The following is a 13,261-nucleotide window of genomic DNA, read 5'->3' on the forward strand; positions in this document are numbered from 1 at the left end:
ATCCAAACTGTGTTTGGTCTCTTCATCTCCTTTATTTTCATTTCATATTCGTAATCGGTTTTTACCATTTCAAGTATTTTCAAACCATTTTTACAAGTTTTTAACTATAAAACATTTTTCACTCTTGGTTCCTAATACCGTCACGGTTTAATCCGAGTTCCGGCGATAATATTTGGTTAATTACATTTTAAAAGGTATTTAAAAGACTTTTATTTCATTTCTTTACATTTTGGAGGGTATTTTAATCCTTTCATCATTTCTTTACATTTTCAAAACAAATGCATTAGTCACCAATACAAAGTCATCCTTGGTTCCACAAACCATGTCGGATTTTAACCCGAGTACGATGATGAATATTGAATAATTATATTCAAATGAACTTAAAACAATTAGTTCATAATCATTTTCAAAACTATTCATGTCAAGCTTACAAAACCGAACCCGACATCGAATATTGTCAAAACAATGACGATTATTCAAGTCTTGTTCTTCAAATCAACACAAAGGCGGCCTAAACGGCCTTTTCAAACCAAAATGGGTTCAAACATCCGTTCTTCAAAACATTTGACAAACTTTTTCAATAGTCAGGACACGTCTTCCATCGTTGAGTGACCCGCGCCTGAACAGGCCACTCTCTTTTTTATTTTCAAAGCAGGGGAGACCCTTTTGCATCGCCAATAGGCTCGCGCCGCTTTTGGCTGCTTGATGCAGGGTCTTTTCCCCTTCCAGCACTTGTCTAGGACGATCCCGACTTCGGTTAACCCGAATATAGGACGGATCAGACGACGAACTTGCTCATTCAAACACCATATTTGCAAGACGCCTTACTAAGACAAATGGATCACGTTATGCACCATAAACCTAACTCGGTAAATGGATGTTTAATTTCCGTCTTGCATGCAAACCAACCATAAATCGAACTTGACATCTTATACTTGATACTTGGATTAAATCAACCGACATAGAAAGCTCACATGTTAGGTTTAAACTAGTGGGTGCGCATTCATGCATTTACCCGTTTTATCAACTTTTGCATTCAACCAACCAAGATCGATCAGTAGATGTAACACCCGCGAATTTCCCAAGTTGACATTTTAAAATTTATTAAACCATCTGATTACTTTATTTTATATTTTTGAATTATTCAATTTAATTAATTTTATTTCAAACACGGTTTTTATAAAGGTAATATATAAAAGTTCATTTGTATAAAAATACGTATTATTAAATTATGTTTTGAGGCATAACTTATATAAGGATTTATGTATACATAATTTTTTAGTCAAATAATTTAATAGCGACAGTAATAATAATTAAGCTCCGTCTTAAACTATAGTAGGATTAAGACGAATTTATGTCTAGCAATAGACCGTTCCATTTTCATATGTAAGACTATTCTTAATCTCGACCAATCAAAATTCAACAACACGCATACCACCAACTAACTCACACCCACATTTATATATTATTATTATTATTATTATTATTATTATTATTATTATTATTATTATTATTATTATTATTATTATTATTATTATTATTATTATTATTATTATTATTATTATTATTATTATTATTATTATTATTATTATTATTATTATTATTATTATTATTATTATTATTATTATTATTATTATTATTATTATTATTATCATTATCATTATCATTATCATTATCATTATCATTATCATTATCATTATCATTATCATTATCATTATCATTATTATTATTATTATTATTATTATTATTATTATTATTATTATTATTATTATTATTATTATTATTATTATTATTATTATTATTATTATTATTATTATTATTATTATTATTATTATTATTATTATTATTATTATTATTATTATTATTATTATTATTATTATTATTATTATTATTATTATTATCAACTCCCGTCCCCACCCCTCTGTTCTTCTTTTTCTATTTGCAACAACAGTAACACGCAGCACAGAAAAATCAACTAAACAAAGACGCCATTTTTAGTCGACCCTTCAAACTCCGATCCCGCCTTCGTTTCTCAACAAAACTCCAATATTTTTGTACCATTAGCTTCCTCGTCCCTTCCTCGTTCTTTTAAGGTAAGAAAGTCTTGATTTTGTAGTAGTTTCGAAAGTCGTCGTCTTATGAAAGTATTCATTTTCTAGCCTCCTTATCGCGTTTTCTTGCCCTTTAATGAAGGTTTCGAAGACCCGTATTTGGTAGAAGGTTTGCTTGAGGATTTAAAGCGTTTCCAAGGTAACGGTGATAGGTTACTCAACAAAATGTCGGGACACTCGCCCTTCCTACTCGATTTTTACTTTGTTTGTCGTAAAGTCCGATTCTTTTGCCTTGCTCATGTATGTGGTTAAATTTGTTGTGTTAATGGTTATGTTACATGGCTATTTGGGATAGTTTTGTCTCGTTTCCTACTGGATTCGGTGTTGGGGAAGGGAGTTGTCGGGTTCTCTGTAAATGCCCGGCTATGTGCAGCGGTCGTACTAGTTTTTGTCCTTTGTTTTTGTATTATTGGATGAGATGTGGTTGGGTAATGGTACCTTAAGCATGTTTTCGCGTCCGTCTCAACCCGGGTTTTTGATTGTCCTTAATGAAACGAAGTATGCTGCTAGAAACTCCTCTTGGTAACCAAAACGGGACTTTTTTCGCTATCTATTTTGAGACGGACAAATCAGTCCCCCGGGTTTATGATTGTCTTTAATCAATTGTTTACATCTCTTTTTAATCATCTTGCTTGTTTACTTTCATTGCTATTTAGTTTAGTGATCTTCTCATCTCCACCCCAAATCGTGACACCCCTAGGCACAGCTACTTGCAATCGAAAATCCTACATCAATACCCGTCCCTTGGGATCCGACCTTTACTTGCCTCTTTTCTAATAGTAAAGTTGTTTGTGAAGTTATAAATATTTTTTTGGTCTAGGTGCCCTTAACGACAAGTAACCGAAAACTAAATCTCCGATTGAGTCCAACCACCTACCAGGGGAATTATATTTTGATATATGAGTAGTAAAGGTCTTGCTTGGTTATAGATATCGGTATTTGCCTTTCAAGGTAAGAGTTATGCCTTGTGTTGTTTGTCTTGGTCCTATCGGATACTAGGGGTGAGCTAGAAGCCCTGTAGTTGCGATATGATCGTCAGGATTAACGTTCCCATCCATTCTTATGGTGAGATGCAAGCCATAAGTATGAATGTGACATTAGTAGCCACGTCCCGTACAATGGTTGCTAAATGGTTTTCCCAAATAATGGCTACGGTTTCTATTCTTGTATTTTGCATTGGTTGATCCCTTACTTAACTGTCTCACATGATTCGGATTCTAATCTCATATCTATCTTGTAATTCCTTGAAATGCGTGCTTTTGCATGAATGACCGTATTCTTGTCTTTCATATTATTAAGTTGTCTCACATGATTAGTCGAATCTTTATTATGCTGATGTCATCTATCTTGTTCTATCTCATATGATTGCATTGTTTACATATAAACTTGATATTCACATCCTTTGTAAGTATCTTACATGATTTACCTGTTTTAGTTCTTTGTTATGTTCTTTTCGACAATTTGTGGCTTGGAGAACCTTGAGTTACTCCCCACTGACCGTGGCATTCATGTTTACAATAATGACAGGTTTTAGTTGGTGCATTCATGGGGTGAAGACATGTGTGAGATAGCGAGCACTTTGGCCTAGTAGTTGGTTTATTAGGATTGTTTAGACTCACCTTTTATTATGTTTTCATTCGAGGGATATATTTTCCCTCAACTTTGACTATCACGTTTGTATAATTTAATATTTATTTCCGCATTCCTTATTTGTGTTTTGTATTTTAATGAACCCGCGCTTTAAATTTTAAGTTTCAAAAATTCCCTATTTTCCGCTTGAATTTATGAGTTATGTTTTTTCTGCTTTATCGCGGGGTGTCACAGTTGGTATCAGAGCCTATGTAGCTCCCGACGCACAAACGTGTACCCCAAATTTAAACTTGAACTTGACCTTGAATAATGAATGAGCGATGGGTAGACTTAAGGATCTAAGTTGGTAGTCTGTAGTGTGTTTGCTCTTTGTTAGATTCTAACATGTTTGTTGATTGTCAATTATTTATGTACCCTTGGATCAATAACCGTGAGCTTACCTATGTGGGGATCAAGACTTGGTGCCTAGTGTCGGAAACTGAAGATTCGTTCAACCTTTGAAGAATGCTTCTTCTTCCTCGGAGATATTCCTCCTTCTTTGTGTGCCTTACCCTATTCTTTTACTTCTTGATGCTTACTCCTTCTTCTATACTCTCTTCTATTTTTACTTTGAAAACTGCTCTTGTACCCTAACTTGTGCTTTGTTCCTTACTTAGCCTTCCTTAACGCCTTTTGATGGTACTCTTTTTGTTGAGGAATGTTGACCTTGTTTGGAAAATTTGACTTTTTAGGAGTTTGTTTGTGGTTAACCCATAACCCTAGTTTTGAGAGGATTTGATGTTGGAAAGACTTAGGTAGTGTGATGAGACATACTTGATAGTTCTTATACATGGATCCTTGATAAAGTGAGTATATTGGATTGGTGGATTTTGTGTGTCAAGTGTGAGTTACATTGGTTACTAAGGTTATAGAACCTGGCTTTGTTGTTTATGTTTGGGATACTAGTGCTTAGTACTTGACCTAAGGTGGATGAAATTGAATGGTGGAATTGGGGATATAGGATTGACTAAGTAAGTCGAGTTTTTGACTGGCTTCCATAATCACTTTGGACATGAGGGGTTGAAAATGTGTATAACCATATGCGAAAAACTAATGGTGGGATTATTAGTTAGTCTAAGTGAGTGATATTGATTACTACATGAGGTATGGTAGGAGAGTGAGAGTAAGCTACATTGTTGGGAAGTCTTAGCGCTTGTTATAGTAACTAGAAAGGATAATGGTATGGGTGACACCAATTGTTAGGTTGAAGAACATAGTTTCAATTTATGGTTTTAGGAACTTTGAGGTGGTAAAGCGTTGTTACAACTAAGACCTTGTCTCTTGGGAACTCGATAGTAAGTAAGTTCTCGGATATCGGATTTGAATGGATATACCTTGGGATGTCGATGACCGTAATGGATTAGTGTTGTGATTTGATATTAGTTGGCTCTTGAGAGTTCCTGAGTTGAAAGAAGACTTTGGGTTGGCGTGTTACTACCTTGTTTTGGAAATGAGAACCTTGTGGAATATTTGAGGGACCTTTTCTTGGACTTTAAAGCTTAATATTCGGATCTTTAATTGGGGATTTTACCATTTTGAGAAACCCGTGGTTGACACTAGTTGGATATGAGTATAACTTTGTTGGAACATTGACCTTGATCTTGTGGAAGTTGCTTGTAGATGTTTGAGGTTTTGCAGTAGTGAGATCACACATATATTGGAGTGCCTTGTTTCATGGAATTGCTTAGGATGAAGTAACATGAGCGTTTTGAGGAAATCCTTGGAAGTGTTGCGATTATAAGTTTTGTTACTAGGAATTTTTTTCCAAAATCGTTTAGGTTAATGTTGTTATTTGATATTGGAGTACCTGGCGTTTTCGTGTTATCTAATTTCCCTTTTTCCATGATCACGAGCGTTACCGTTCATACCCCTCATTCCTCGCTTCATCTTGCTCCTTTTTGAGTTTGAAAGTGAAATCTTCTTTTTTAATTTGGCTTTTGCAAAAGAAATTTGAGTAGATTATCTTTTTCTTTTGATTTTAATGTTTTTTTTTGGTGAAATGTAAAATTCCATTAAGAACGAAACAGCTATTACAAGCTACAATTTCGAGTACATACAAATTTCAACACCTAAAACAGTAGATGTGTTTACAACGACATTTGCAAGTAAATAAGCCATGATTGATCCCTAACCGTACAAATCTGCATAAATTTCGCCTGCAACCAAGTCTTAACTTCACGTTTAATCATCTGACAAAGGACCTCGGGTCGTATAATACACCCATCCACACGAGCCCTATTCCTTTGCATCCAAATGCGGTATTGTGTAGCAAGAAGGAAACACAATATCACCCCTTTCTTCAAAGCAGATACCTGACTAAGCCCAATCCACTGAATGTAATTTGTAGAAGGGATATTGATGCCACACAGCCTGGCCATTTCCTCAAAAATCAGTTTGCTGTAACTACACTCCATGAACAGGTGAGTATGAGTTTCAGCTGCAGCTCCACAAATCAAACAGCTAACATCAATGCCCACACCAAGTCTGTGAAGTCTATTCTTGAGTAACATTACTTCCCGTGCTATTAGCCAACCCATGAACTGATGCTTAGGTAAGCACCAACCATTCCAAACATACGCATGCCAAAACACCACAAGGAATTTCTTCCTCAGTAAATCATATCCACTGCTGACAGTATAGCCTTTACTGTCTAATGTCCATTTCTCATTAGTGTAACCAAAAGCCAACTTATCTCTGACACGACACACACTCTTCCATCCCCAGCTAATGTCACCACTAGGGTTGTACTCTGACCAAGGAACACCCTTTAAATAAATCTGACTGATCCACTTAACCCAAAGCCTATCAGGATTGCAGTAGATCCACCATACTAGTTTCCATTGGTTGCTACATTCCAAGCATGACTATCTCTAATGCCTAAACCACCTTCTTGTTTGGGGGCACAAACCTTATCCCAGCTTACTTTAGGCACCTTTATAAACTCAGCATTCGCATCCCAAAGATAATTACGACAGATAGAGTTAAATTTTATTTAACACCCTAGTAGGAATAATAAAAATAGTACTCCAGTAGCTATATATTGAAGTGAGTACTGAGTTAACCAGAATCAGGCGCCCTGCATAAGACAACTTCTTTGAACCAAAGCTCCTAATCCTGCTGATCATCTTTTCAATGAGGATATTACAATCAGATTTCTTCATTTTGCCACAAGTAATTGGCACTCCCAAGTACCTAAAAGGTAGCTGTCCTTCAATAAAACCAATGGCCTGCAAAATATCCTCTTTCACACTAGTTGCCTAGTTGGTACTCCATTAAAGTATGAGTTAGTCTTTGAGCTATTCATCTGCAATCCAGAAGCAGAAGAGAATGTTGCAAAAGATCTGAGAAGAACCATAATGGAGCCAACATCACCCTTTGAGAATAAAAGTAAGTCATCTGCAAACATTAGATGGCACAGATTGAGCTTGGTACAAAGGGGATGGAATCTGTGTAACACCCCCATACTCCAAGTGCCTTACCAGGACCACCCAGGTATAAGGATGCTACCATCTCGGTTACCCGAGGCAATGATAATCAAATAAACAACAATGAAACAACATTTAAATATAAATACTTTAGCGAAAGGTTACAATCTCAAAACCAAATCCAAAAGTACGAATACATGTCTCAAACCAACTGTCTAATCAACTAACTGAAATGTTTATTAAACTACTAGCTATAGCGGAAGACTTCTATCATTAGACCGTGGCACATCCCAGGTATCCCACTAACTGGACTCATACCTGCTCAATAACTGCTCACCATCCCCGAATGGATCACCACAGTTTTTAAAACATTAACCGGGGTCAGTACTAATCACACAATTTATATAATCAACAAGATAAGAAACAACACAAAATCAAACAGTCACACACAATCACCCACTCCAATCAATCTCCGTCACCGAATGTCCACTGGACCAGCCCTGCCAGTGGGGGACCGCAGCCGTACCCACCAAATCCCCGCTCATCCTACCGAGCGATAACCCTGTCCCATTAATGTGCACATCCCCTCCCGTGGCGAGTTCCACGGAGGGCGAAACTAGGGCGTGAAGCCACTCCCGCAAGTGACTCCACTCAGCCGAGAACGCATCTCAAGAACCAGAGACAAACAATTACAACCATCAACAGCACTCAATCAACAACCGTCATAAAACCAATACGATAATAATCAGCAATTACACAACACCAACAATGCATTATGGGACTAATACTGAGTAGGGGAAACCCTACCTGGAAAGCACAACACAATCAGACGATCTCACATCTGATATCAAAACGCTTCCTCTACGAATCCTCCTCCTAACATACAAACATATAATCACTACCAATCATACAAAACAACAAAACCCCCAAATCCCCAGATTAGGGTTTAACCAACTTTAATGAAATGCTATAAAAACGGTATATAGGTCTTACCCTCGACGCAAGGATCACAACGGTATAAAGAAAGGTAGAATCCGACCTTCCAAGCTCCGGGATTTGCCAACAATGCGATTAAAGCGAATGTCGTAGTTTGATTTCTCTTCTCACAGTGATTAGGTTTTAAAAAGTGTTTAAAGAACAATGACGTAAGTATTATATACTCTAATCGCATTATTAACAAAAACCGAGAAATCATCCCCCGTAAACCGGCTACTCGATCGAGTAGCTAAGGTACTCGATCGAGTGCCCCCTTACTCGATCGAGTATCCATGTTACTCGATCGAGTACCCAACAGGTCAGAAACTATTTTAAACTGCAACTCACCCTTACTCGACAGAGTAAGGCCTACTCGATAGAATACCCAGAGACTCATAAATACGTAGTATTACAATCTGAAGGGCATATTTGAAGTAGTATAAGAGAGCACCCTACTCAGATATTCCATGGCTAAAATGAAATTGAGAGGGGACAGAGGATTACCTTGCCTCAGTCCTTTTTTCCCCTTAAAATGACCAAAAGTCTCCCCATTTAAAACAAGAGAATAGGAAGCAGTCCCCACACTTTCCATTATCATATTAATAAACTGCTGTGGAAACTTCAGAGCACCCATCATCTGTTCTAAAAACAGCCAATTCATTGAGTCATAAGCTTTTTTTAGATCCACCTTCAACATAAATCTAGGTGAAACTGCTTTCCTATTGTAACATCTAACCACATCCTGGCATATTAGAATATTCTCAACAATACTCCTGCCCTGGATAAACCCCCCTTGATTGTCACTAATAAGATGGGGTTAAATTTTTGCCAATCGGTTGCACAATAGTTTAGAGATGCACTTATAGGTGACATTACAACAGGAGATTGGTCTATATTGTGTAACATTTTTAGGCATATCCACTTTTGGGATCAAGGTGATAAGAGTATGGTTAACTTTCTTCAATAATTTGCCATTATGAAAAAAATCATGCACATCAGCACATAAGGACTCACCCACCACATCCCAGGCATCTTGGAAGAAGGCACTAGAGTACCCATCAGGCCCAGCAGCTTTGTGTTTGGGAATTGAATACAAAACCTGTCTGATCTCATCATCTCAACAGGGGGCCGGAAAGTCAGGCATGATGATCACTAGTGCGATTCTCCCCAACTGAACAACATGATTCGAAATATTCTTGTTACTGGAAGAGGTCCCCAATAAATTCTCATAAAAGCTCAGGAAAGCATGTTGAATTGCATTAGTATCTTCACACAACCTTCCTTTCATATCCTCAATTTTCAGCACCTTATTTCTCACCTGCCTATTCTTAATCAGACTATGAAAATATTTTGAATTACTATCTCCCTTATCCAACCACATAGCCTTAGATTTTTGAAGCAGATATTCATGGCTAGCCTTATTAAGAAAAGATACAGCACTAGCAGTGTGTAATTCTTGATGAATCAACTCAGAATTAAGTGGATCATTCCTCAACTTTTCCTGGATATAATCCAAATACATCTGAGCTCTACTGGCATTATTCCCCACATCATTAAAATCAGCTACATTTAGCCTTTTAAGAGGCCATTTTAACTTCTTCAGATTTTTGACCAACTTAAACATATTAGTCCCATATCCTTCCTTCTGCCAACATTGCTTGACACACTCAATGAAATTTTCAGATTTACTCCACATGTTAAAGTACTTAAAACTCCTTCTCTTTTTAACTTCAGCTGCAGTGTATTGAACAACACAGGGAGTGTGGTCAAAGACTCCCTCACAATAAAAGAGAGCATAAACATTCTCATTATCCTGCAACCAAGCATGATTAACAAGCACTCTATCCAATCTACTGTATACTCTAGTAGCATCTTCTTGTTTATTACACCATGTATACAAAGATCCACTAGCTGGGCAATCAGCAACCTCACACTCATCAATCCAATTCTTGAAATCCTCCATCTCCTCATCAGTACAATTGCCCACTAGTCTTTAAGCAGGAACCAGAACAGTATTAAAATCCCCACAGACTGTCCAGGGCCCAGAAATATCTTGTTTAAAGCCACACAATTTTTTCCAAAGACTTTTCCTCTCATGTGTCCCAATAAAAGCATAGACCATTGTAAGGTAAAATTTATAATCAATCCCCAAATCTTTCACTGCCAGATGAATGAGTTGGGAATTATACTTAATGAACTGAACAACAAACATGGCAGGATTCCATATTATCCAAATCCTACCCCCCTTGTGACAATTAGTATTAGTAGAAACACACCAAGAGCTACACAAACTATTCCTTACTGCATTTAGAGACAAAGGTTTTACCTTTGTCTCAAGGAGCCCAAATAACCCAACCTAATGATGAGGTAAGAACCATTTAATAACTTTCTGCTTGGCTGGTTTATTCATGCTCCTGATGTTCCAGAAACCCCAGTTATACATTACCCCCAGAAAGAGGTAATGCACTACCATTTATCCCAATGCCAACTCTTGGGGTAACATTATTTAAGGAATCTAAGAAACTATAGGACCCAAATTTAACAGTACTCAAACCTGCATCCAGAATATCTTGCCTGCTATGTCTGATAACATTCCGTGCTGGAGTATTAACCATATGATACTTGCTATTCCTAGCCCATGTTACTTCAAATTGATTAGGTTTCTCAACAGGTACTGAAACTGCATGGGGAGTAACCACATCTATGGCAGGGGTTACAGTGACATGGGTTGGTAGAACAGCAGATACAGGAGCACGAGCAGGCCCTTGTGCAGGCACCTTAGGTCTCCATTGCTGCTTCCCTTTCTACTGACCCACCTTTTTGGGAGCCTCCACTTTTTTACCCTTGCGACACCGCTTAGTATCATGACCAATCCCTTTGCACTGGGAGCATCAGATGGGTTTCCACTCAAACTCCACCTTAGCAGTCACCACTACACCATCTTCATCCATAAACTTCACACAATTCGGGATTGGCTTACCAAATGGGACTTCAACCATAACTCTAGCAAACCCTAAACGAGTCTTTGCAGAGGTGGCTTCATCACATCTAACATACTTACCCAATAGTGCAGCAATCCTAGGTAAACATTTACCCCAAAATTTTAAATGGAAACCATAAATCCTTACCCAGACCGGCACATCCTTAACATCATATTTGACCAATTCAACATCTTCACTCCACGGCCTCACAATAAGGGGCTTATTGTCAAATAGAAAATGGCCCTATTGAAGAACTTGCTGCTGAATGGCACTAGACTTGAACCTCACCATAAAAACACCATTAGGACAGAAGGCAATCTTATCCATAGGGAACTTCGCCCAAAGACGTTTAAGGAAACCCTCCACAACTTCCACCGGAGGATTTACACCTAAAACAAACCCATAGACTGCATTCTTCCAATAATCCAACTCTTCTTTCACATCCTCCGCAGTAAAATGAAGCATGTCAGCAGGTTCCTCTGGTATGGGAATCATAGGACTCTTGCCCTTTCTTCGTTGTTGGACAGTCCAGTCCGAAGTTGCTTCCGGAATCATAGGGAGCAATCCCCACAATATGATTAACATCCGCAGTTTTCTGATTGTCATAGCTCCCTGGTCATCCAATAACCACCGCAGGAGCATCAGTCGAGGAGGACACCAAAGAAGCATCAACAATCGGAACACTTATTAGTTGATTAGAGACTAGAGGGGGAAATTGAGAATGATCTGAACAATCAATTGACATTTTTGTGATTTTTTCCGTTAGGGTTTTAGAAGATTTTTTTGTGTTTTCGTGCTCTCTATCTCTAAAATTCATCATTTTTTATTGAGATTTTGTTATAGATTTTAATTTTAACGTTGGTCGGATGTTAGAACTCGTTATTGGAGACGTTTAATAACTTGTTCTACGCTTGTCAGCGAATAGTTTTTATTTTAAATCTGTCTTTTACTTGGAAAGTTAGCGTTCTTGTGTGCACGACAAGAGCAATTTCGTTCCATGAATGAGACTTACACTTTTGAAAACTCTCCGTTGATGTTTTTGAAAGTGTTTGATTTTGATTTATACAAATGATTTTCCTTTCGACCTGGTTCTTCGGAAAATTTTATTTAAAACTTTTGAAAGAATTTTAATTGTTACAAGTAAGTAACCTTTCTAATGTCTTGGTTACCGATTTCAAAGGTTCAGTTTTACTTTTACAACCTTTCATTTCTACTTTCAAGTTTCGAGGACGAAACTTTTTAAAAGGTGAGGCGATTGTAACACCCGCGAATTTCCCAAGTTGACATTTTAAAATTTATTAAATCGTCTGATTACTTTATTTTATATTTTAGAATTATTCAATTTAATTAATTTTATTTCAAACACGGTTTTTATAAAGGTAATATATAAAAGCTCATTTGTATAAAAATACGTATTTTTAAATTATGTTTTGAGGCATAACTTACATAAGGATTTATGTATACATATTTTTTTAGTCGGATAATTTAACAGCGACAGTAATAATAATTAAGCTCCGTCTTAAACTATAGTAGGAATAAGACGAATTTCCGTCTAGCAATAAACCGTCCCATTTTCATATGTAAGACTATTCTTAATCTCGACCAATCAAAATTCAACAACACTCCTACCACCTACTCACTCACACCTACATTTATATATTATTATTATTATTATTATTATTATTATTATTATTATTATTATTATTATTATTATTATTATTATTATTATTATTATTATTATTATTATTTTTTTTTTTTTTTTTTTTTTTTTTTTTTTTTATGATAAAGATGCGCACAGCTTTCATTAAAATAAAAGTAAAAGTTTACATGAAATTGGTGGGGAGCCGAGATACAATCTGGGCTCCCACATCCTTAGCAATAGAAAAGCTAAGTCTAGTAAAAATGTAACCGGCCACCCGAGCCCCCGCATCCTGAGATACCGAGAATTTATGGATCCGCTTGAGCAGGGCCACAACATACGAACCAAGCTCCCCAAGTGAAGAGAAAGAGAAAGGAAGGAAACCGTAACCCGCCACCGCGCAAAATCCCCATACTTAGCACACTTTCGCTGAGCAGCATCAGCGACAACCTGACCAGGCACAAAATTCGCCATCCCAGTCTGAGTCAAAGGAGAAGAACC

The 13,261-nt window shown here is 36.9% G+C and overlaps 1 protein-coding gene across 1 annotated transcript; it reads right to left on the reverse strand.

The window, feature by feature from the left end:
• Positions 1–5,827: 5,827 nt before the first annotated feature.
• Positions 5,828–10,103, reverse strand: LOC141641028 (uncharacterized). Its single transcript, XM_074449705.1, has 4 exons — positions 9,459–10,103; positions 8,645–8,882; positions 6,998–7,136; positions 5,828–6,542 (listed from the first exon to the last, which is right to left on the reverse strand). Exons 1-4 carry the CDS (start codon positions 10,101–10,103, stop codon positions 5,828–5,830), a joined length of 1,737 nt encoding a protein of 578 aa, XP_074305806.1.
• Positions 10,104–13,261: the final 3,158 nt, after the last annotated feature.

Source organism: Silene latifolia, chromosome 2 (assembly GCF_048544455.1).
Source record: "Silene latifolia isolate original U9 population chromosome 2, ASM4854445v1, whole genome shotgun sequence".
NCBI classification, from domain to species: Eukaryota; Viridiplantae; Streptophyta; class Magnoliopsida; order Caryophyllales; family Caryophyllaceae; genus Silene; species Silene latifolia.

Bases quoted from the DNA above. Each gene is read 5' to 3' on its own strand.
- LOC141641028 (XM_074449705.1), bottom strand. From the start codon at position 10,103: ATGGAGGATTTCAAGAATTGGATTGATGAGTGTGAGGTTGCTGATTGC. The intron at 7,137-8,644 runs GTAATCCTCTGT...TAATGTTTGCAG, and splicing joins GAAAAAAGGACTGAGGCAAG to ATGACTTACTTTTATTCTCA. The intron at 6,543-6,997 runs GCAACTAGTGTG...CAATCCTGATAG, and splicing joins TTTAATGGAGTACCAACTAG to GCTTTGGGTTAAGTGGATCA.